This window comes from Ostrea edulis, chromosome 2 (assembly GCF_947568905.1).
Source record: "Ostrea edulis chromosome 2, xbOstEdul1.1, whole genome shotgun sequence".
NCBI classification, from domain to species: domain Eukaryota; kingdom Metazoa; phylum Mollusca; class Bivalvia; order Ostreida; family Ostreidae; genus Ostrea; species Ostrea edulis.
Window position 1 is genome coordinate 65,817,708 of NC_079165.1, and position 23,742 is coordinate 65,841,449.

Below are 23,742 nucleotides of genomic sequence, written 5' to 3' on the forward strand. Positions count from 1 at the left end.
CAGGGAGTGAAATATAATGGTATTGGAGAATCGGCTAGTGAAGTATAATGATATTGGAGAATCGGCTAGTGAAATATAATGGTATTGAAGTGAAATATAATGGTATCGAAGTGAAATTTACTGGTATTGGAGAATCAGGGAGTAAAATTTAATGGAGATGTACCAATTAACAATGTATCATCTCGAGTTCGTTGAAAGTAAATATATGTAAATTTGTTATTGTTTCCCTCTGAAATATCAACATCGCGAACCGTAGCCTATACCTGTCATGCATATCGCACCGCAAATGAGGACATCTAATTCCGTTTTGAATATGTCAAGTGTGCCACAAATATCAAGTAACAAATAATATGTAACAAAAGAGCGTGTACACTACAGGATAAAACCATTGAAGCGTAAAGACAATCCAATTACCTTCGTGAAGGACATTTCCTGTTATGTGTGAATAAATCCACTACATTCAGGACATTTTAAATACCTTTTATTGAGGCACTGGTATGAATAACTCGTTCTCCTGGAAATATAATTATTCTAATTGTTTTTGATTCATTCGGAGATATATTAACGCGTTTCTTTGATTATTTCATTATAGATTTAAAATGGAAAAGTTTAGAAGTAATCAGTATGTAATTCTTGTGTGTTTGATGGCTATCTCATATACAACCACGACTAGACCCTTGGATCAGGATGTTAGTGAGCGAAAGGTCCTTTCTCTCGTCAGCAGAAGCCTCTCCCCCAGTGTGGATCTTAATCAAATCAACGATTCTTTTTCTAATGTATCGAATACAAATGGCTCTTATCTACCGCCTTCTTGGGATGAATTCTGCACTCTACAAGGAGAGGAGGCCAACAGCACCTATAATCCTTATTACTGTTTTATCGATGGCACTTCCTCTGGTAAATGGAATTTTTCAGTACTACGAAAACACATTTCATCAAAAAATGTTAAATACAGCTTTGACGTGCAATGTCAAAAGGGTGCTAAAATTTCTCTCCCTTTGGCTGCAAAAGGAAAAAATATTATCAAACTCCATGTGCGTGACTGTATGGCAGATGATTACTATGCAGACTTTCAAAATCCCGAATTGAATAGTTTTCCTGACGAATTGGAGGAATATATAATGATAAATGTGATTCGTTTAATAGGAGTTAAATCTATGTTTGAGAATCTACAAAGAAAGTCTGCAAATTTACCGAAGAACGTTGTATGTGGGGACGAAGAAACCCTGAAAGTGAAAATAGAACGCAACGAAACTTTTTCATTTATCAATGATCTGGATAACCCAGAAAGAGCTATGGAAATGTTTCGCACAATCGGTACTCGAAATATAATTGATAAAAGGATGTCGCCGCACAAATGTTTCTACAAAAAGCTATATTTACTTGATGTATCTATCACAACACAGAAAGATAGATACTATGTTGCAACCTTAACAGAGCAGAATCAATTTCCAGAACTGAAAATTCTTAACATATCTCACTCTACTATTTATTATATACCTCAACAATTCAAAAATTGGTGGATTTATTTCGAGAAGTTGGAGTACCTGGATATGTCATACAACTTGATTCAAGATTTTATATTCCCGATAAATTATGAAGGGATATGGGGAAGTCCTATACCTACCCTGACATTCGATCTCACATTCAACAACATCAGCCGCATTTCTGTCCGTAACTTTGAAAGAATCATTCAGAATAAGAAATTCTTTATCAAAATGGCTCACAATCCGTTTAATTGTACTTGTACAGATGAGATGAAGGCGGTATTGAAATATATTCAGGAAACGGACTGGACTTCTCCAAAGTACCAACGATATCAGTACCTCAGGGATCTTGAATGTCAGTACCCTGGCTATGTTAAGGGTCGGCGTCTGAGAGATCTTACACTACGGGATATCAACTGTAAATTCGAACTGATGCCAATCATTGTAGTTTTGAGCATCTTTTCATTTTTCCTCATCATTTTCATCGTTGTTATGCTAAAATATAGAAGAGAAATACGAATTTTGTTTTTCACTCGATTTAATGTCATTCTTCCTTGTCAGCCGAGTGAAATGTTCGAGGAAAAAGAATTTGATGCATTTGTGTCCTATAATAATGATGACCAGGAATGGGTCTGCAACACATTTGATGATAACAAACACGAACGACTTGCACATTTAAAATTTTGTATGCATCATAAAGATTTTGTCCCAGGAAAAACGATATTTGAAAACATCATCAGATGTGTCGAAAATAGTCGCCACACTGTTATTGTTCTCTCACGGAATTTCCTTGACAGCCATTTTTGCATGTGGGAATTTCAAGAAGCTTTTCAGCAGAGCATTGTAGAACGAAAGCGACATCTTATCATTATTCTTTTGGAAGACATTCCAGATAAGGATCTACCAAATGATCTGAAAAGATGCATGAAAACATTCACTTACATACGAAAAGATGACAAAATCTTCATAGACAAATTACTGTATTCTTTGTCATATAAGGGAAAAACTTTAATTCCTCCAAAACCTGCGCAGTTGAATGAAGGATACGACGATTTTGGTGCACCAGGACATAAGAATGAGGACAAAGTAGAACCGAACAATGTCCGAAACAATATGATTCACGATATAAACAATCAAATTTATAACATATTGTAACGATAATCAATTAATTGATGGTGAAGGCTTTTATAGTCAGTCTTCTGTCCTATTCTATTATGCTATACATGATAAAATATATGTTTAAATTTAGTCAATTGATAGGCAAGAGTTGATAACCATATCATGTAATGATGTGACCTTCATTTTAGTTTTAATAGGTGATATCATATCATAGGTAAAGGTATATATTCCAGTTTATGTAACGTTTCTAAAATTAATTATTGTATATGTTATAAACATGGTAGCCGAACGTACATATACATTTCCAGTTTATGTAACGTTTTTAAAATTAATTATTGTATATGTTATAAACATGGTAGCCGAACGTACATATATATTTCCAGTTTATGTAACGTTTCTTAAATTAATTATTGTATATGTTATAAACATGGTAGCCGAACGTACATATACATTTCCAGTTTATGTAACGTTTCTAAAATTAATTATTGTATATGTTATAAACATGGTAGCCGAACCTACATAAATATTTCCAGTTTATGTAACGTTTCTAAAATTAATTATTGTATATATTATAAACATGGTAGCCGAACCTACATATATATTTCCAGTTTATGTGATTAAAGCTGAAGTTGATTTATGTACCTTGAAGTTGTTTTTCCCCCACTTGTATAGAGACGTCACCGATAAATATTCATATTCACTTGTTTTCTCTCCAGAGATGGGGGTAAAGTTTCCAAACATCCAACCAAACTTAGAAAGCAAGAGGCAAAAGTTACTGTTTGCAGTGGATTAAAAACTTTTGTTTGGTTATTTTTACAATGGTATTTTTTAATATTACAGTTACAGTAATTTGGAGAAACGTATACAGAAGTTTGGACAACAAATGCCTGGTCAGATATACACACTCTTATATTATATTAAGCTGGTATGGCAGTCATTACAAATAGAATACAGCTGTAGTTAAATCTATCTGTGTGCAGTTTACGTCTTCTAGTCAATCTATGTGGATTTGATTCAATGTAGTATTTTTCTGTTACTTCATTTTAGAATGTTATGTAAATGTAAATAGGTTATAACTCTTGATTTTCTCGGTCTGCCTTTTTTACATGTTGGGGTTTCCATATCTGCTTAATTACTGACAACTCAATGTTTATTTGGTTTCCAAAGTAATGATGAATGGCAGTCATGACTTTGAATTCAGAATAGTTTAGTTTTACTTAATTATTATTTCGGCTGCAACAACAATGCTTGCTACATTGTACACATCTAGTGTTTTAAAGGGCACATATCGTGTTTTCAATGTATACAAAGCCTAGTTAATTAGATAGGTAGTCACGTGGTACAGTGACGTCATATGGGACCTTCGTCGATCAACTTGTTGTAAAAGTAGTGTTAGATATTTTTAAAACCTCGGGTTTTAGGGACCTAATTTATTTACCATGGATAACATTTATTTCGATGTTGACAAATTTCCCGAGTCTTATATCTTTTAGCCACCATTGCATACAAATAGCGACCCAAATGTAGCGAGGAAAGCGAGTATGAAATCTGCGAGTAAATAATGTTTACATGGGATCACTGTCTAAACACTATATGGTAATGTCATTTCTGTAAACAACTGTAATTAGCGTTGTTGCTTTTTGAAAATAAACAGTGCAATTATTATTAAATTTATTTTTGGAGAAGTTAGATAGACCTAAATTATGATACGATTATGTATCATTGACAACTAGGCCTACTGTCACGGGTGCATTTCGAAAAAAAAATAATAAAAATGATCAAACTTATGATGAAAATCCCAATACTTTTAAATTATTTTATTCAAGCAATTTTATTAATCATTATTTTTTTGTTATCTACACGTTGTTACCTAGGAAGTGGGAGCGCGGCGTGCTGTTGTTGTAAAGACGTACACGCGTTCCTTAAAAAAAAATGAAAGCATTATAATTCAATTCAAAATTGGGAAATATCATATTTTATTATTTATAATTGAAAGTTCAATTATCTTTTATCTTCAAATTTCTTTTTTAAAACTACCAGTTGGTAGACACTGCTAGCGAACGCGACGTTCTGCCTATATGTTGTTACAAGGTGAAGGTCAGTTGGTGAGAGTGTGTATTGAATTTGAGAGCAGAACGGAAAGCATAAGCCGTAGGCCTATATGTAACAGTGGGTAGCTTCGATAGAACTATTTTCTCGCAGTTTATCTACGTCTTTGTTTAAAAAAGTACAGGGACACATTCTACTGGGGGTTTTTATGGCAAAGTCGTTGTGCCGACAAAAAATATTCACGTCTTGTCCCTCATACCTTCCTTCGAAAATTGAAAAAAAAAAAAAAAAAAAGTCCAAAACCTCTCTACTGACAGCAAATACACCCTTAAACGGCACAAAACACCCTAATGCAGTGTTATTTACAAGCCGTTAATGTGATAATTGTTTGTTTGTCAATTAAATCTAATCTGTTTATGAAATGGCTAACAACTGTTTTCAAATCTTCTCGCTCGAGGTCGCATATGACGTCACAGATAATGGCGCGTAAAATATCGAAGAAAATATGCATATCGCAAGATTTGAATTTCATCGCTTTCAAACTCGAAAACTACGCAAACTGTTTCATTTAAAACACATGTAAAGTAGTTTTAGGCATGAATTGAATTAATTTTGCTGAAAAAATTAAAAAGTTTAAAAACATGCGATGTGTCCTTTAAAGAAAACATCATCTCAAGCATGCAGTTCAATGTTGTAAACTTCTCAGTCATTCTTTTTTGCCATTAAGACCGTTAAAAATTATATATCAATCCAGGAGGTTTTATTTTTTGATTTGGGAGTGTTTTGATTTTTTCAATGTAGCTATGTTTCTTGTCATCTATCTTGATCCGACCTTTCATCTAGTTTTCTATAAGAAAATTTATCATTTGAAGAAGTCAATATTACAAGACAAATGGAAAGGTGATGATAACAAACAGTGATCAATCTCAGAACTACTATAAAGAATACAAAATTAAGAGTAGGGCAAACACTAGCTGCAATAATGTAGCCCTATCCAATTTTTTTTTATTCTGACGTTTTCGGAATAGGGCTACAATTCCATAGGATCTCCGTAATGGTGCAAAATAATTTTATGAATAACCGATAATGAACTCTGTGTATTAGTCCCAAATGTTGTTTACACCAAAAGGAGTACCAACTTTGTGCTCGGGCATGTCTAATAAAGGTGTTTTTCATTAATTATAATGTACAGCATGCAAAATTCTTCGTCTGCTCCGCCATGCTTGTTATCGCGAGATCTCGTAGGTGGATCTAATGAAAAACCTAAACATTGACAATCAGCGCGAAAATGTAGTTACTCGAGCCACTTCGACAAAGAAAGGAAAATCATATTGTTGCAGAAAGAATTTACACTCTGCTGTTCGGTTTTTAACTTGATATTAAATTCAAACCTTTTCAATACCGAAGAAATAGCTTTCGCCTCCATACTTGTCCATTGATGTAAATACTACCTTATATGGCATATGCAAATGACTTGACAACCGGAAGTTGAAACTTCAGTACATCAAACATGGCGCACAAATATGAATCGAGAAATTGGAATTTATCGAAATTGTTGAAAACGGTAGAATAGAGCCTCACAAATCTAAAGTTGCAGGTTGTAAATTTATATATTGACTAAGAAACATAGAATATCATTTTATTTACGTAAAGAAAGTCAGGAAATGTTTAGAATGAGCGCAAATGTTGCGGGAGTGAATCACTCCCGCATTTGCACCATTACGGAGATCCTAAGGAGTTGTAGCCCTCTCCCTAAAAAAAAAAAAAAAAAAAAAAAAAATCAGAGAGGGCTACATTATTGCAGCTAGGCAAACACGGACCCCTGGACATACCAGAGGTGGGATCAGGTGCCTAGGAGGAGTAAACATTCCCTGTCGACCGGTCACAACGGCCATGAACCCTATATCTTGATTAGGTAAACGGAGTAATCTGTAGTCAAAATCAATGTGTAAAGCAATATGATTTTAGGAATTTATAACCTGTTTAGGTAATAAATTTACGAGTTTTAGACTTGGATACACTCGTATCGTTTATTTACCACAGATTCAAATAACGTATGCACATGTTTGCCCAACTCTTAATTTTTGTAATCTTCTAGGTGTCACGCGATTGATAACTGTTCGTTATCTTCATTTTCAACTAAGACGCCGGGCATTCTGATCTGTGATTGAAAATTACAATAAAAAATAACCATCTGCAATTATATGTAAATAATCATAGTATATGTAACTCAGCAATAATGTAAATATAAGTAATAACTGTTTTGAAGTTTTGGAGGGATGTGATACAAATAAATCGATTTGAACACTTGGTAATTTTATGCATAAACGCCTTTGGCAAAAAACCCAAAACAAAACACTTGACATTCCTTATACATGTATATAATGCTTCGCAATGTGAAAGCGTAATCGTCACCAAGTCATGGTATATACCACTAAATATTTTGCTATTAATCTATTCCTTAAATAACTATAGTTCGAAACACAACAAAATTCTGAAAGTGAATACTTGTTTCATACTGACAATCCTACTTTCTGAACAAATTATCTAAAAACTCTTGGTACGGTTCGTAAATCCATATTCAGGATGGTTCACATCTGAATGACACAAATTCTTCCTCGGCTGGTTTCATATTACTTTCAACTCAACTTTATCATAAACGCGGTGATTTCAACTTTTCCACCGTCAAATTCCCGTATCTATGTAGCAATATTTCAACACCATCTGCAGATGGTGTATGTGTCTCTCAACTGATTCGATACGGGAGAATTTTAAAGCACGGCTGGATAATCAAAAATGCCACACGAGTTTTTTCAGTCTACTTAAAGTCGGCATCTTCGTCGTTGATTGATTGATTGTTTGACGTCCCGTCGAGAATTTTTCACTCATATGGAGACATCACCAGCTGTAGGTGAAGGATCACAAATTTAGACCTATGCTTAGCGCTCAGGGCCGTAACAGTGAGGGTTCTTTATTGTGACAACGCCTACCGCGACAAGGGACCTCCGAAAACCTGTCATTCTCATTTTTAAATGCCGAACGTTTGACGAAGGAGCAATCACTTTACGAACGCTCTACGATTAAGCTACCGCGACCAGTATGTTCTGATCATATTTGCATATACAACCTGTCATAAGGTCGAATGCTGTCTAAATGCTGTCTAAAATGTTTCAAGACATTTGTTATGCGTTTCTTTACATACTAATTTTGACTGCGGATAACTCTGTTTACCTTATTAAGACGAAGAGCTTTCGGCGGGTGTGACCGGTCAACAGGGAATACTTAATCCTCCTGGGCATCTGATCCAACTTCCAGAGTCTCCAGGGGTTCGCGTTTTGCCCCTCTCATTGTTTATAGCATTGTGAGATTGATCACTGTTTATTATCTTCACATTTTCATACTGCGTTCTTATTATCCGGCATTATATACAAGCAGTCACGGGTTTTACAGATTTGACCTAAATAACGGAGGTTCCATCTCGCGGAAGGCGATGACACAATAACGAACACTTATTGCCACAGGTAAAAATTGTGGCAGTTCACTACAGGTGGTGACGTCTCTCTGTTAGTGAGAAAGTCTGAAATACAACATATAAACGAGCACAAAGTTTTTGGGATATTTTTTCTTGGGAACTCTTCATTCTAAAATATGTGCCACTCGGAATTGTGGATATGGAGTTTCTACGTATCGCAGAATACCATACTAATAAAGACCCGCTAGTTGTTTAAATTCTTTAAGTGTTATTGTAATACAGTTACTATATTTCCGCAATACAATGCATAATTTGATGGTATTAAACCTTTCTTATATATCGTACTAAATGCGCTACCTGCGATCCAAATAACTACAAAACTTGGTTAATAAAGAATTAGATAAATTTAGTGTGGTACGACAAAATCTACTCAAGCTTGAATGCTTTACGATATATAAGCTATTCCCTTTTGACATTTTAAACAAATGTTTAAAAAGACACACTAAAACAATGCTGAAACTTATACTGACAAATAGACATTGTAGGGGATGTCAGCAATAATGTCTTGGACTATTGATAAAAACACCTATTTACAGCATAACATATTGAATATGGAAATTTGGAAAACTATTCGATGCGTATTTTTATATATGTGTTTAATCGGCATTATACAAGCAACCACAACTGGAGGGTCTCAGCGCGAGTTCAGCAAAACTACGACAATCCCATTTGTCGGCACAGGAACCAATGTAGAACTTGATCAATTTAATGGAACTATTTCCAATGAATTGGATTTCAACCTCCCGCCCTTGTGGGAGGAATTCTGTGTTCTACAAGAAAAGGAAACCAATAATACAGTGTATCTATACAAGTGTTACATAAATGGATCTTCTTCTGGTAAGTGGAATTTTACAGAACTACGACAGTACATTTTATCAAAGAGCCGCAAATACAGTTTCGATGTGCATTGTCAAAGTGGTTCTAGAATCTCTCTTCCTTCGCCTGCTAAGGCCAAAAATATCATTAAACTCCATGTGCGAGACTGCATAGCAGACGACTACTTCGCAGATTTTCAAAATCTTGATTTGAATAGTTTTCCGGACGAACTGGAGGAATATAAGATGATCAATGTGCAACGTTTGGTTGGTGTGAAGGAAATGATTGAAAATATTCAAATTAAATCTGAGACTCTTCAAAAGAACTTAATTTGTGGAGATGAAGAAAGTTTAAAAGTAAAGATAGAAAGGAACGAAACCTTTTCATTTATCTATGATATGCCGCATATGGATATACAGAACTTTTCCACAATCGCTACAGAAAATATATTGGACACGAGGCGTTCACCACATATGTGTGTATATAAAAAATTACAAATACTCGAAAATTCTATCACAGTTTCAAAACCTAGAAATTTTGCCGCAGTTTTGACGGAACAGAATCAATTTCCAGAACTGAAAATTCTGAATATTTCCCATTCACAAATTTATTATATTCCTGGACAATTCAAAAATTGGTGGTATTGCTTCGAAAAGTTGGAATACCTGGATATGTCTTTCAATATGATCCAGGACATTTCTTTTCCAATGAATAACGTAGGATTATGGGGCAAGCCCGTCCCTGTATTAACATTGGATTTCACTTTCAACAAAATAGATCGAATTTCTGTCCGTGGTTTCGAAAGATTCATTAAGAACAAGAAATGCTTTTTCAAGATTGCTCACAATCCGTTTAATTGTACTTGTACAGATGAGATGAAGGAGGTTTTAAAATACATTCAGGAAACAGACTGGAATTCTCCAAAGTACCAACGTTACCAGTACTTCAGGGATCTTGAATGTCAGTACCCTGGATATGTTAAGGGTCGGCGTCTGAGAGATCTTACACTACGGGATATCAACTGTAAATTCGAACTGATGCCAATCACTGTAGTTCTGAGCATCTTTTCATTTTTCCTCATCATTTTCATCGTTGTCATGCTGAAATATAGAAGAGAAATACGAATTTTGTTTTTCACTCGATTTAATGTCATTCTTCCTTGTCAGCCGAGTGAAATGTTCGAGGAAAAGGAATTTGATGCATTTGTGTCCTATAATAATGATGACCAGGAATGGGTCTGCAATACGTTTGATGAAAACAAACACGAACGACTTGCACATTTAAAATTTTGTATGCATCATAAAGATTTTGTCCCGGGGAAAACGATATTTGAAAACATCATCAAATGTGTCGAAAATAGTCGCCACACTGTTATTGTCCTTTCACGGAATTTCCTTGACAGCCATTTTTGCATGTGGGAATTTCAAGAAGCTTTCCAGCAGAGCATTGTAGAACGAAAGCGACATCTTATCATTATTCTTTTGGAAGACATTCCAGATAAGGATTTACCAAATGATCTGAAAAGATGCATGAAAACATTCACTTACATACGAAAAGATGACAAAATCTTCATAGACAAATTACTGTATTCTTTGTCATATAAGGGAAAACCTATAATTCTTCCAAAAACTGCGCAGTTGAATGAAGGATACGATGATTTTGTTGCACCAGGACATAAGAATGAGGATAAAGTAGAACTGACCAATGCCCAAAACAACAAGATTCACGATATAAACAATCAAATTTATAATATATTGTAACGATTATCAATTAATTGATGGTGAAGGCTTTTATAGTAACTGTCTGTTGCCATATCCTATCATGCTATGCATAATAAAATATGCTTGATTTTTAAATCAGTTGATGGAAGACCGTTTATAACCATATCATGCAATGATGTTACCATCGTTTTAGTTTTAGTAGGTGATAATATACATGTACATGTATTATAGATAAAAGGCAGTGCGTGAAATAATCGTGCGCCCGACCGCCCGAGACGCATACATTTTGCTACGGGCGAACAAGTCTCTGGGTACAGACTACAGAGGTTAAGCTTGTTTGGGCCCGAACTCTGTGATACCATAGATATAGAAAGGGGTCTAACTATGACTCAGATAAAAAAAAAAACTACCCGCGCGCTTCAATTGCCTGAAAAAATGAGAAACTAGGTGCGGTATGCGTAATTCGCCGGTCCTCCTGTATAGATTAATGTTTTAACTACTTGCATGCCAAATTTCAAGCTACGGGTTCTTAAAATAACAGATGTACGTCATCGTTCTCTCGATTTCACCTGCTTATCTTTACCGGTCCAGGTCACCGGGTTGGGGGAGGGGGGGGGGGTTCTCGCCTATGACAGCAGCGGAATTCAGACTAGTGTGGAAGATTTCGGACCTATCAATTAAAATTTCACATCAAATATACTCTACTTACTTCCTCATAAAGTTCTTTATGTTCGTCGTATCTGGGTCGCTTCTTTTACAAAACGTCAACCCCTGACTTAACTGCCATTTTCAGAAACGCATTAAAAACCCTAAATACCTAAAACTTTAAAAAGGGGGAATGAGTAAAAATAATCTAAATAAAATAAAATAAACAAAAAGAAAAAATTAAGAAATCCAAAAAATAATGTTTAATTTTCTTCTCTATATGTGCAATATCACAAGAATGATGTTTTGATCAATTTTAAGGTATTTGAGATGTTAAGTGTATTAGGTATTTAGTGGTTTCATTAAAATGGCAGATCTTGTCAACAGTTGATGCTGCTGAGGAAAAAATGAGTCGTGTAACGTCTACACGAAGAAACATTTTTCCAAATCCATATGATTAGTTAGCATAAAGGAAAAGTATGAAACCACCAGTAAAAATTCTCGTCTATTTCTTTTCCTTGAAGATCGTCAAACATCCTCTTTGACATGTTTCCCCGAAAAATCTAGGCTAACAACCTATACTTTTTCTTTCTCTTTTTTAAAGGAATAATATCTTCTTGTTGTCACAGGTTTTATATTGTAATGGGGAATTTTCTCATGATTTCTTCGTTTGAAAATATGAATTTTTCACTGTCTACTTTTACAGCACCCCGCGGAATGTTAAAGTTGATGGCCGTATCTTTTTTCTTTGATTTTGATTTATTAATGCATATTTTACCGTATATCAAAATTTGACTAAAATTGATGTCGCCGAAATGAATTAGTGCCGTCGTCCTTAAATACAAGATAGTAATAAAAGTAATTTTGAAAATGCCAGTTATTTCGTCAGAGCTAGTTGGTTTTGGACAGGGCTGACAACTTTTACAAACAGTTAGCCCTGCATGTCTAGCTAATTTTACAGAGAGTTTCAAACACTGGTAAAGGTATATATTCCAGTTTACGAAAGGTGAAGATAACGAACAGTGATCAATCTCATAACTCCTATGAGGAATACAAAATAAGGAGTCGGGCAAACACGGACCCCTGGACATACCAGAGGTGGGATCAGGTGTCTAGGACGAGTAAGCATCCCCTGTCGACCGGTCACACCCGATGTGAGCCCTATGTCTTGATTAGGTAGACGGAGTAATCCGTAGTCAAATCAGTGTGCCAAAAACGGTTTATCAGTCGGTATAAAACACGTTAGACAGCATTTGACCCAATGATAGGTTGTATTGGGAAACTAGATCACTATAACGAAGATAGACTTTAATTAATTCAATCAAACATACACTAGTCTCTAATCACCAGTGCCGCTCATTCACGACAAAAGTTCCTAGCAAGCTTGCTGTTCTGTCACGAATTATTGTACACCCTGGGCGTGTAATAAACTGACAGAAAGTTAACCAAAACAAGGTCCAGATTTATTCCGTGTCAATGTATGGTAAAAGACTGAAATACAAATTGTAACAATCATATTAAGTACAGCATTTGAATACAGAAATCATTTTGATGTCACGAATTGCGTTCCGTAGTTTTGAAATTTGAACAGCATCTTAGAGTAAGAAAATTATGCAATAAAATATCTGATTCCTATCAAATGTCTATAGTTATTTCGCTTAAACAATTATCAAGTATAATGATATTCAATAATATTAACTATTCACTAAATATACATTCATGAAACACAGACGCTTAGAGAAGACAACGAACGACGCGCCATACATCTACATGTGGCTTACTGATTGTGCAGTTAACAAAACAACAAAGCATTTATCTCCTAACTTATGCATTGAACAGAATATTCTACATATTCATTAGAAAGTTTCTGCATACATACAAAATTACTTACACTGTAATTTCCTGAGATTTAGATAAAAAATCAGACGGAGACTGTCGACGCGTCTGCATCATGACGTAACATAGGTGGCAGGGGACAGTTTCTTTGGTTTTGAAACATGTGGATAGGGGGTATACACCAAAGTCAGATTATGACAGACTAATGAAAAATCTTATTTCCCTTTTATGTCAATACTTGTATTTCATATTAGTGTAGTTAATAAATTATGACCCTAAATTACATGTAATCTATAAATACTGGTGCTGGTGCACAAAACATGCTCTGAGCAGGTTCCCCTTTTTTGCTTTGATTTTCCCTCATTTGGGCTAATCCGCACCACCCCCACACCATCACAGTACCAAACATGGGGATTTAGACACTGTGCACAATCAAGAACCCTATCTGCCCTTCTCAAAAATCTACCTCTCATATGGGGCCATCCACCTTCCCTCACAGCTACAGACCTTTTGCTAGACCCTGCATGTTTTCACCGGAATTTCTTCAGCAACTGACCACGTGTCTTAGTTTCGTATTTGCACCCATCTATATGCTAGGAATCATGGTGACACCTACATGTTGTATATCAACATTTTTACTAAGCACTCAGCTACATTTGACATGCATCCTAAAATTATCGTATACATTTTTACACATGTAATATCACTTCAAATACGGGGTAATTCCATTTTTTGAAAAAGTTGACCGGGCCTATAGTGCGAAACTGTCCCCTGCTACCATAAAGGTAACCAAAAATAGCAAGTCGTACCAATTCGATTCGCTTATCGCGACAGCACACTTGCCTTTTGTTCAGATAGCCCCCCCCCCCCCTCCCCGAAGTGTGTTTAGGAAAATAGCATTCGCAAATTTGGATAGGTGTACCCCATCATCACAAATACTGGGTCAAGCTTTCTATCAGGGTGTCATATAACTGCACCCTCATTCCGCACGGCCAAGTTTGATGCACAAAAGTTTAGGCGCTACGTAGGATTTCCATAATAAGGGAGATCCTTATACCGCAATTTCACATTGTGGGAGATCACAAAACCATATCACCTTTGGATGCGGGAAGTTGGTCCGTAAAAATGAAAAAGTTTAATGGTAACTAACTTTTCCAAAAGTCTACACCACATAAGAATACCATCGTGCAATGAGTAACTCGTATGTAATGATGTGGTTGCGTAATACCTATGGTGGCGTCATATAGGCGCCGAACAAATGCACGGCCTGGCCTAGTTGCTCTTGTAAAGAAATTGAGTTTTCCCAACAATGATTGCAACTGCTTAAGCGGGACTTTTTTGAGTCGCGACAAGTCTAAGTTTAACACATTTAAGATGAGGTACCCTATTAAACCAACATTTCTATAGTGTCAGTTTCTGAACCTACGAATGTCAGACAAGTGGAAGGACCAACTGATTTATTCTCTGCTAATGGTGCTCCAAGTCCATGTTAAATGCTATTAAATGCGGCCATTATGGCATATACAAGCAAAAGCATTGTGACCCGCAAAAATAAAATCCAAATAGTGGTATATTGTGTCAACATGAGATTTTTCTACTGCCAACCAGTCTTAAAAAGTAGCAAAATCTTCAAAGACCTTGCATGAAACACGTGACATAAAATCAGCTTTCAAGCTTTTGTCAATATACCCAGACCAGACCCTATGCATGCACCCTTTCTTATGTTTGTGATCATTTGTATATCCGAGTCAAAAGAAGTATACTTAACGGAAGTCTCCTCAGGATCAATGAAAGAATTGACGATGTTGAATTTTGGAAATGAGAGGTGTGTTATCTATCGCAAACCAAAGCTGTTATCTTTAGGCACTACCCCAATAGGAGATGTTCGTAGACAGCATTTCACCCAAAGACAGGTTGTATTGGCAAAGTAGATCATTGTCACGACCATAAAATTTGCGAAATGCTAACTTGAAGCGAGACTGTTGAGACCCTTGTAACATCAACTTCTTCGTTCGCTACACGCAATTTTATCGGCTGAACAATATACTTTGTTTTTCAATGACATAACAGACATGTACATAAAACATTGTGACGGCATTAACGGTTGATGGTTTAGTATAAACATATCGGTAACTAAAGACATATTTAGAAAATTAAATTGTAAAGTATGAATTAATAACAAATTACGTTATTGGGTGTCGTGTCCGTCATAGTGCTACACCTGTGTTATGATTCAAACAATTAGACCGCTCCACAGCCTAAACATAACCTTTCGCGTAAGAAGAGTAAAATTACAAAATATCAGAATTCTTTTTGTATTATTACGCAAATATGCTTTTATGAAGTTATAACGTGTTTAGGTAACGAGTTTACCACATTTTGAGACTTAAATACATTCGTATCTGTTCTATTTACCACAGATTAAAGTACATGTCAAATTCCGAATACACATTTTTGACCAACTCTTAATTTTGTATTTCGAGATTGATCACTGCATGTTCGTTATCTTCATCTTTTAATTTGGGACGCCGGGCGGGGCTTGCATATACATAATTCTTATCGGTGAATGAAAATTACAATAAAACGCTCACAATTTCCAATCAGATTTATAATCATAGGCAATGTAATTCAGAATAATGTAAATATAAATAATTACTATTTGGGAATTGGGGGGAGGGGTATGATACAAATAAGTCGATTTGAATACTAGGTAATTGAATTCATAAAGTTCGGCAAAACACTTGGCATTCATTCCTATATAATCATTCTTATATAAACTGCTTCGCAATGTGTTAGCACAAAGTCATGGTAAATATCTTGCTATTAATTCATTCCTGAAATCCGTCGTAAAATGGCTGAAATAATGTCAAAACGGTGTAAAACCATAAACAAGTAATCATTCCTTAGATAACTATAGCTCGAAACAGAACAAACTGATTTCAATTTTCCCACCGTCGAATTCCCGTGTTTATGTAGCAATATTTCATTATCATCTGCCTATAGTGTCTCTGTCTCTCAACTGATTCGATACGGGAGAATTTTAAAACACGGCAGGGTACTGAAAAATAATTTGACGCTACATGAGTTTTAACAGTCTTGTTTAAAGTCAGCATTTTACAAAGTCTGTAGTCGTTATGATGATCTTATTTGCTTATTCAACCTGCTATTAGGTGGAATGATGTCTAAAATGTTTCAAGGCATTTGGTGGTTTTTTACATACTGATTTTGACTTCGGATTACTCCGTTTACCTGATTGAGATGGAGAGCTCTCGGCAGGTATGACCGATCAACAGTGGTTACGTAATCCTCCTGGGCACCTGATCCCACCTCTGGCGTCTCCATGGATCCACGTTTACCCTCCTCGCAGTTGGTATTTTTGATAGGATTGTGAGATTGATAACTGTTCATTATCTTCACCTTTTTCGTACTACCTTCTTATTATCCGGCATTTTATAAAAGCATTGAAGGTGAAAGTCACGGGTCTTATAGATAGGATCTAAATAACGGAGGCTCCATATCACAGACGGCGATGGCACAATAAAGAACACTCACTGCTTCTGGTAAAAAAAAAAAATGTGGCACATTATCTTAAGGTAATACCATATCACGTCAAATACCGTTAGAAACGTTATTTTTAAGTCACGAACGTTATAACACGTTCATCGAACCCGATGGCATTTTGGTGGATATTGTAGACCGTATCCATGTCTTCTAAATGCTTATCGTTATACATCGCAAAGCCTAAACTTTTAATTAATACATTTTGCGTTATGATTTGGTCATTCCCATCTCGATGAGATTTCAGTAAACATTACAGATTATGATGTTAAACCTTGATAGTATTTATTTAAGGTTATTGTATTGGAGTGATTGTGGACTACTAATGGCGGTTGTTAATATCGAATCTCCTACAATAAAATGTTTTGTGATACATGTACTGACAGTCGCATATTTTTGATATGTTTTCCTAATAAATTATTTAAAACAAATACTGAAAGAATACGATGTTGTCATGACCTTGATATGTATACGCACAATTTAAAGCTATATGTACATTTCCTACCCCCCCCCCCCTTTCCATTAATTTTTGTCACGAAATCGTATTTTGAATATTAATGACACGACAGTTTGCTCCCGAGGCCCACAAAACCCCTAATGAATATTTATTGTGCATATCTCTATGTGTTTAATGATTTCAAGGCATTCATACGTGTCGCTTGTATTCGTGTACGTATGGGTGTTACATGCAATTTTCTTTTATCTAAAAACAACTTTTCTGCCCGGATATCACCCTCACTGATGCTCAAAACAGTTTTCGATCAATCTCAACACGAGGACTATTTCACTAAAAAGGTTCGGCATATACACGGTATTATAATTAGTATGTCGTTAGCACTCGCATTGCATGGTTGTATCGTATTGTCAACAAACTACTAGGTATAATAAATTACCAAGGGGGCGAAGAATGCAGAAATCGGGTGAAATATTTGAATTTCCCAAAAATTGGTAGCGAAAGCCCGAAGGGCCGTGAGAGCGAAGCTCTCCCCATTGGTAACACTTATCCGTTCAAAGCATGTAAACCATATTTTCTTAACCATATATAATCACTCCTCGATTAAAGTACCATGTATTCTATGTTTGTAAATTTGCTATACGCAGACTCTGAATGTGATGTTACAATGTACTGTTTATATTTCCTGCTTTCAATGAATAGGCAGATCTAATGTCTAAAGTCGAAACAGATGCTTTGATAGAGCTCTGTTTTTACACGTTAGGTTCTAACTTTGGGATAATTTTTGTCCTGTATTTAAATGCCAATACCTTTGCTTCGCCCTCAAAAACGGTCACGCCGTAAGACATATTAGAGGGCTATGCCGTCACGCCGTAAGACATATTAGAGGGTTATGACCTCTCACAGCTCGAAGGGACGTGAGAGCGGAGCTCTCCCTATAGGTAACACGTATAAAAGGAAAATCTAGAAAACTAATGAAAAATTAAACCATACCTATGAACTTGAATTTTTTTGGTAAAAATGGCGTCGATTCGAATGGAATCGCGAGGACCTGTATTTCACTATTATGATAATAAATACAATGCATTGAACTTGAAATGTCATCCTTTTATTCATTCATTTATTTGCAATTTATTTACAGATAGTTAACAGATAATGTTGCACTTGGGCGGTGACCTTTGGTCACCTATTGATTTCAGACATGAAAAATATGTTACTATGAATTAAATTTTATAATGCTATAACAATGTCAAGATGAAATGCTTAGCTCATCCGGGTCAAAGAATAAAATGAGCCTTTTAGATCATTTGTGACTATCTGTTTGTAAAATTCTTTTATCTACTGGGCATATTTTCACCAAATCGAAGTAAGTGCTGTCCAAATTTATGTTCAGATGGTCCATGGGTATTTTGTCTAAATCATGCTATGGTTTGACTTTGTAATTGTTCATTAGAATTGTTGCAAATAGAAAATATAATATATAGAAGGCGCGTCTGTAAAATGTGTATGAAAGATAACGGGGAGTATGAATTTCGGACATAGCAGGAGATTGGTCATGTGATCAATCTACCTGTTCCTTGGCTATGTATTTGAAATAGAAGTAAAAATATAAACAATAGTGGCCTAAAACCATCCATACATTGAGATGTCGGTTGCATCAGATTTCTATCAAAATGTGCATGTGTTTTGACAAGGATATATTGACCAAATTCTTTAAAAGATGTTTAGCGACCTTTCCCAGAGAAATTCTGAAATGGGGAGTAAAATAACATAAACAAGCACAAACTTTTGTGATGTAATTTTATCTTCTGGATAGTCTTCTTTCTAAAAATATGTGCTATTCGAAAGTGTGGATATGGAGTTTCTTCACATCGCAGAATACCACATTCATAAAAAAAACCCGCAAAATCTTTAGATTCTTTACAAGTGTTTTATTACATTAACTGTCTTTCGCAATATAATGCGATTTAACCACTAGAGGTTAAATCCCTTTATCAAAGTGATATGGAGTCTGGTTTGTTTTTACTGTGCCATTTTCCGACCTCCTAAGGGCACTATCCAGGTTTTTCGAGTCATCCACGTCAAGATTTTTGGGATATTAGCCGAACACAGCAAAAAATAAAAACAAAACGTGACGTCAAACACAAAGTCGTCAGTCGTCTGCTAAAAAAAAATCAATCCTCCCTACCACGTCCCATTTTAATCTTAAAGAGTTTTATTGTTATTGCAGTTTCTCGTGTTTTTCTTGTGTTAATTTAAGATGAGCAGTTAGATGTATCCCTTACATGCCAATATCCCAATTGTCACGGCTTGAAACATTTCGCGCCAGGAACAGCTTATGGTCAAGGCGGCTATTTTGGCTCACCAGTAGTGCTCAACAGTTTGTTTCCTATTTGAGTTTGTGTTTAAATGAATTAATTTGTCTATACATGTAATAGGTGATCAAGCAGGTGAACATCTGTGTCCAGGGCCCACCTTTCCATGCTTGTATTGTTTAGGGGAGACCAGAAAGGCAATAATTGATGACTGGTTCCCTTATTGTAAATTGCAGCCGTGGCCAATATCGCTAAATAAAGTTTTCAAGATATGATATTCTTCCTTCTTTTCTTCTGCATTAGGATACGCAAGTCTGGACTCAGTGCATCTTTTTATAATGCATAATTTGGTGAAAAAAATACTTTATTAAATATCGTACTAAATGCGCTCCCTGCGATCCAAATAACGAAACTTGCATTAGGATACGCAAGTCTGAGCTCAGTGCATCTTTTTATAATGCATAATTTGGTGAAAAAAATACTTTATTAAATATCGTACTAAATGCGCTCCCTGCGATCCATATAACGAAACTTGGTGATAAAGAATTAGATAAACATAGTGTGCTACGACAAAATCTACTCAAGCTTGAATGCATTACAACATCTAAGCTATTGATAGTTGACATTTCAAACAAATGTTGAAAGACACACTAAAACAATGCTGAAACTTATACTGACAAATGGACATTGTAGATGATGTCAGCAATAATGTCTTGGACTATTAAAAAAGAACAACTATTTACAGCATGACATATTGAATATGGAAATTTGGAAAACTATTCGATGTGTGTTTTTATATGTATGTTTTATCGGCATTATACAAGCAACCACAACTGGAGGGTCTCAGCGCGAGTTCAGCAAAACTACGACAATCCCATTTGTCGGCACAGGAACCAATGTAGAACTTGATCAATTTAATGGAACTATTTCCAATGAATTGGATTTCAACCTTCCGCCCTCGTGGGAGGAATTCTGTGTTCTACAAGAAAAGGAAACCAATAATACAGTGTATCTATACAAGTGTTACATAAATGAATCTTCTTCTGGTAAGTGGAATTTTACAGAACTACGACAGCACATTTTATCAAAGAGCCGCAAATACAGTTTCGATGTGCATTGTCAAAGTGGTTCTAGAATCTCTCTTCCTTTGCCTGCTAAGGCCAAAAATATCATTAAACTCCATGTGCGAGACTGCATAGCAGACGACTACTTCGCAGATTTTCAAAATCTTGATTTGAATAGTTTTCCGGACGAACTGGAGGAATATAAGATGATCAATGTGCAACGTTTGGTTAGTATAACGGACGTGAGTGAAAATGTTCAAATAAAGTCTGAGACTCTTCAAAAGAACTTAATTTGTGGAGATGAAGAAAGTTTAAAAGTAAAGATAGAAAGGAACGAAACCTTTTCATTTATTCATGATATGCCGCATATGGATTTACAGACCTTTACCGCAATCGCAACAGGAAATATACTGGACACAAGGCGTTCACCACATATGTGTGTATATAAAAAATTACAAATACTCGAAAATTCTATCACAGTTTCAAAACATAGAAATTATGCCGCAGTTTTGACGGAACAGAATCAATTTCCAGAACTGAAAATTCTGAATATTTCCCATTCACACATTCATTATATTCCTGGACAATTCAAAAATTGGTGGATTTACTTTGAAAAGTTGGAGTACCTGGATATGTCTTTTAATCTAATCCAGGACATTTCTTTCCCAATAAATAACGCAGGAATATGGGGCAAGCCCGTCCCTGTGTTAACACTGGATTTAACTTTCAACAATATAAGTAGAATTTCTGTCCGTGGCTTCGAAAGATTCATTAAGAACAAGAAATGCTTATTCAAAATTGCTCACAATCCGTTTAATTGTACTTGTACAGATGAGATGAAGGAGGTATTGAAATACATTCAGGAAACAGACTGGAATTCTCCAAAGTACCAACGTTACCAGTACCTCAGGGATCTTGAATGTCAATACCCTGGCTATGTTAAGGGTCGGCGTCTGAGAGATCTAACACTACAGGATATCAACTGTAAATTCGAACTGATGCCAATTATTGTAGTTCTGAGCATCTTTTCATTTTTCCTCATCATTTTCATCGTTGTCATGCTGAAATATAGAAGAGAAATACGAATTTTGTTTTTCACTCGGTTTAATGTCATTCTTCCTTGTCAGCCGAGTGAAATGTTCGAGGAAAAAGAATTTGATGCTTTTGTCTCGTTTAGTAACGATGACCAGGAATGGGTTTGCAACACGTTTGATGAAAACAAACACGAACGACTTGCACATTTAAAATTTTGTATGCATCATAAAGATTTTGTCCCAGGAAAAACGATATTTGAAAACATCATCAAATGTGTCGAAAATAGTCGCCACACTGTTATTGTCCTCTCACGGAAATTCCTTGAAAGCCATTTTTGCATGTGGGAATTTCAAGAAGCTTTTCAGCAGAGCATTGTAGAACGAAGGCGACATCTTATCATAATCTTACTGGAAGACATTCCAGATAAGGATTTACCAAATGATCTGAAAAGATGCATGAAAACATTCACTTACATACGAAAAGATGACAAAATCTTCATTGATAGATTGCTTTACTCATTGTCATATAAAGGCAAATCAGTAGCTGATCGGAAAAAGGTGTGGGTGAATGAAGGCTTTGATGACCTAGATAATCTACAAAATGAAGTGTAAAGGACAGTCAGTATCAAGAATGAACGGAACGAAAATAATCATGGAGTAAGACTTGAAGAGGACTTTCATCGTGTTATATTGATGTACATATTGTGTTTGTGTCTTCGAAGGTTTCCAACAGGAATGTTGCGTACAGATGGAGGTCATAGATTGTAAATACCGTACAAAAAAGAACTCTATGAAGAGAACGGATACGCAGAAGACGAGGGATGAAGCAATTGAAAACATAAAACAGAATTATTGACAAGTGGTGAAGTCTCTGAATGTCCCCAAGAAAACTCTGCACGTCCCCATCCAGCATGTCTCTAGAAGCAGTTGATACAGTATTTACTTTTTGCCGTGGGTGAATCTATATATTCAGAAGTTTGTTTTATATTTATTGACTGGGTATCTGACAATTAATAAGTGGTTCCTTATGATAATAGCGAGCGCAGCGAGCCAGCGCGGAGCGCTGGCTCGTACTGCGAGCTCTAATGACTAGAGCGCGGGAAATAATCCGAGCTAAATCTCAACCTCTAACAAGAATTTTTTTTTGACGCCAATCCCAGAAGTTCCTCGTACAAAATGGCGGATGGTTCGATTCGTAAAATAATAATTAAAAAAAATCTTTGAAGTATTACAAACCTTTCTTATTTGAATGGAAAGGATGACAATCATATTCTTCCCCCTTTCTTTTTCTTTTTAAAATATTGTCTAAAGAAATGTAAACAGTCACGTCACAACTACCAGGCTACGTCACAATACGCTCGTTGCATTTCCCACTAAACTGGTTCCTACATTGGTGAGAAGAGCAAGACAGTAATCCTACGTATTGACAGTGAACGAGATCAGTTTTCCTTGTTTTCAATATAAATTTTTTGAAAATGTATTCAGATATGCTGCGCTCGCCCCAACGGTCACACCGTAATCATATTATAGAAAGCCACAATTAACCATTATCTAACCATCATAACATTTTTAGAGGAAGAAAAATGATATCAATATGTGTAATTTATGCCATGTTTTAATTGATGCATTTTCAAAAGAAATCTGCAAAAGTAAGATATTTCAATGTGCAGTTCTGAAATTCTAGTCACGAGGGTATCGGTGTTTAATCATCCTCGACATGAAATTAGCCTTTTCTCTGGTTTTGGGTATGACATTTATTCTAGTCTTTGATCACCGCAGCATTATATCCCGCTTACTACATTACTGTTTTCTTTGTTCTTCTTCGTAAAGAGGTATTCTTTTGAATATATTACTTTGTTTATTCATATGTCAATTAAAATTGTAGATCTTTGTTGATTGTTAAATATTGTCACTAGTGACGCATAATCGAGCTCTCCTTTGTTTCCTTATGCAGTACAAAATCGTTCTCCTTTTAGTTTGAACAGATGTAAAGTATTGTACATATGTAATCACGCAATTAAGCAGATATGACCATATGTAATTCAAAAACACGATTTGCGATGACAAATCTTAAAGTCTGTTCTTACAAGGAAATGTTATTTTGTTTCTTGG

General features: G+C 35.6%; 3 protein-coding genes across 3 annotated transcripts; all 3 read left to right on the top strand.

The window, feature by feature from the left end:
- Positions 1 to 328: 328 nt before the first annotated feature.
- LOC125680737 (toll-like receptor 2 type-2) lies at positions 329 to 6,446 on the top strand. Its single transcript, XM_048920494.2, has one exon. It carries the CDS (start codon positions 600 to 602, stop codon positions 2,640 to 2,642), a length of 2,043 nt encoding a protein of 680 aa, XP_048776451.1. The 5' UTR covers positions 329 to 599; the 3' UTR covers positions 2,643 to 6,446.
- Positions 6,447 to 8,614: 2,168 nt separating this feature from the next.
- Positions 8,615 to 10,859, top strand: LOC125681118 (toll-like receptor 6). Its single transcript, XM_048921051.2, has one exon. The coding sequence runs from the start codon at positions 8,676 to 8,678 to the stop codon at positions 10,761 to 10,763; it is 2,088 nt and encodes a 695-aa protein (XP_048777008.2). The 5' UTR covers positions 8,615 to 8,675; the 3' UTR covers positions 10,764 to 10,859.
- Positions 10,860 to 20,138: 9,279 nt separating this feature from the next.
- On the top strand, positions 20,139 to 23,520 carry LOC125678426 (toll-like receptor 6). Its single transcript, XM_048916870.2, has one exon. The coding sequence runs from the start codon at positions 20,293 to 20,295 to the stop codon at positions 22,240 to 22,242; it is 1,950 nt and encodes a 649-aa protein (XP_048772827.2). The 5' UTR covers positions 20,139 to 20,292; the 3' UTR covers positions 22,243 to 23,520.
- The last annotated feature ends 222 nt before the right edge of the window (positions 23,521 to 23,742 follow it).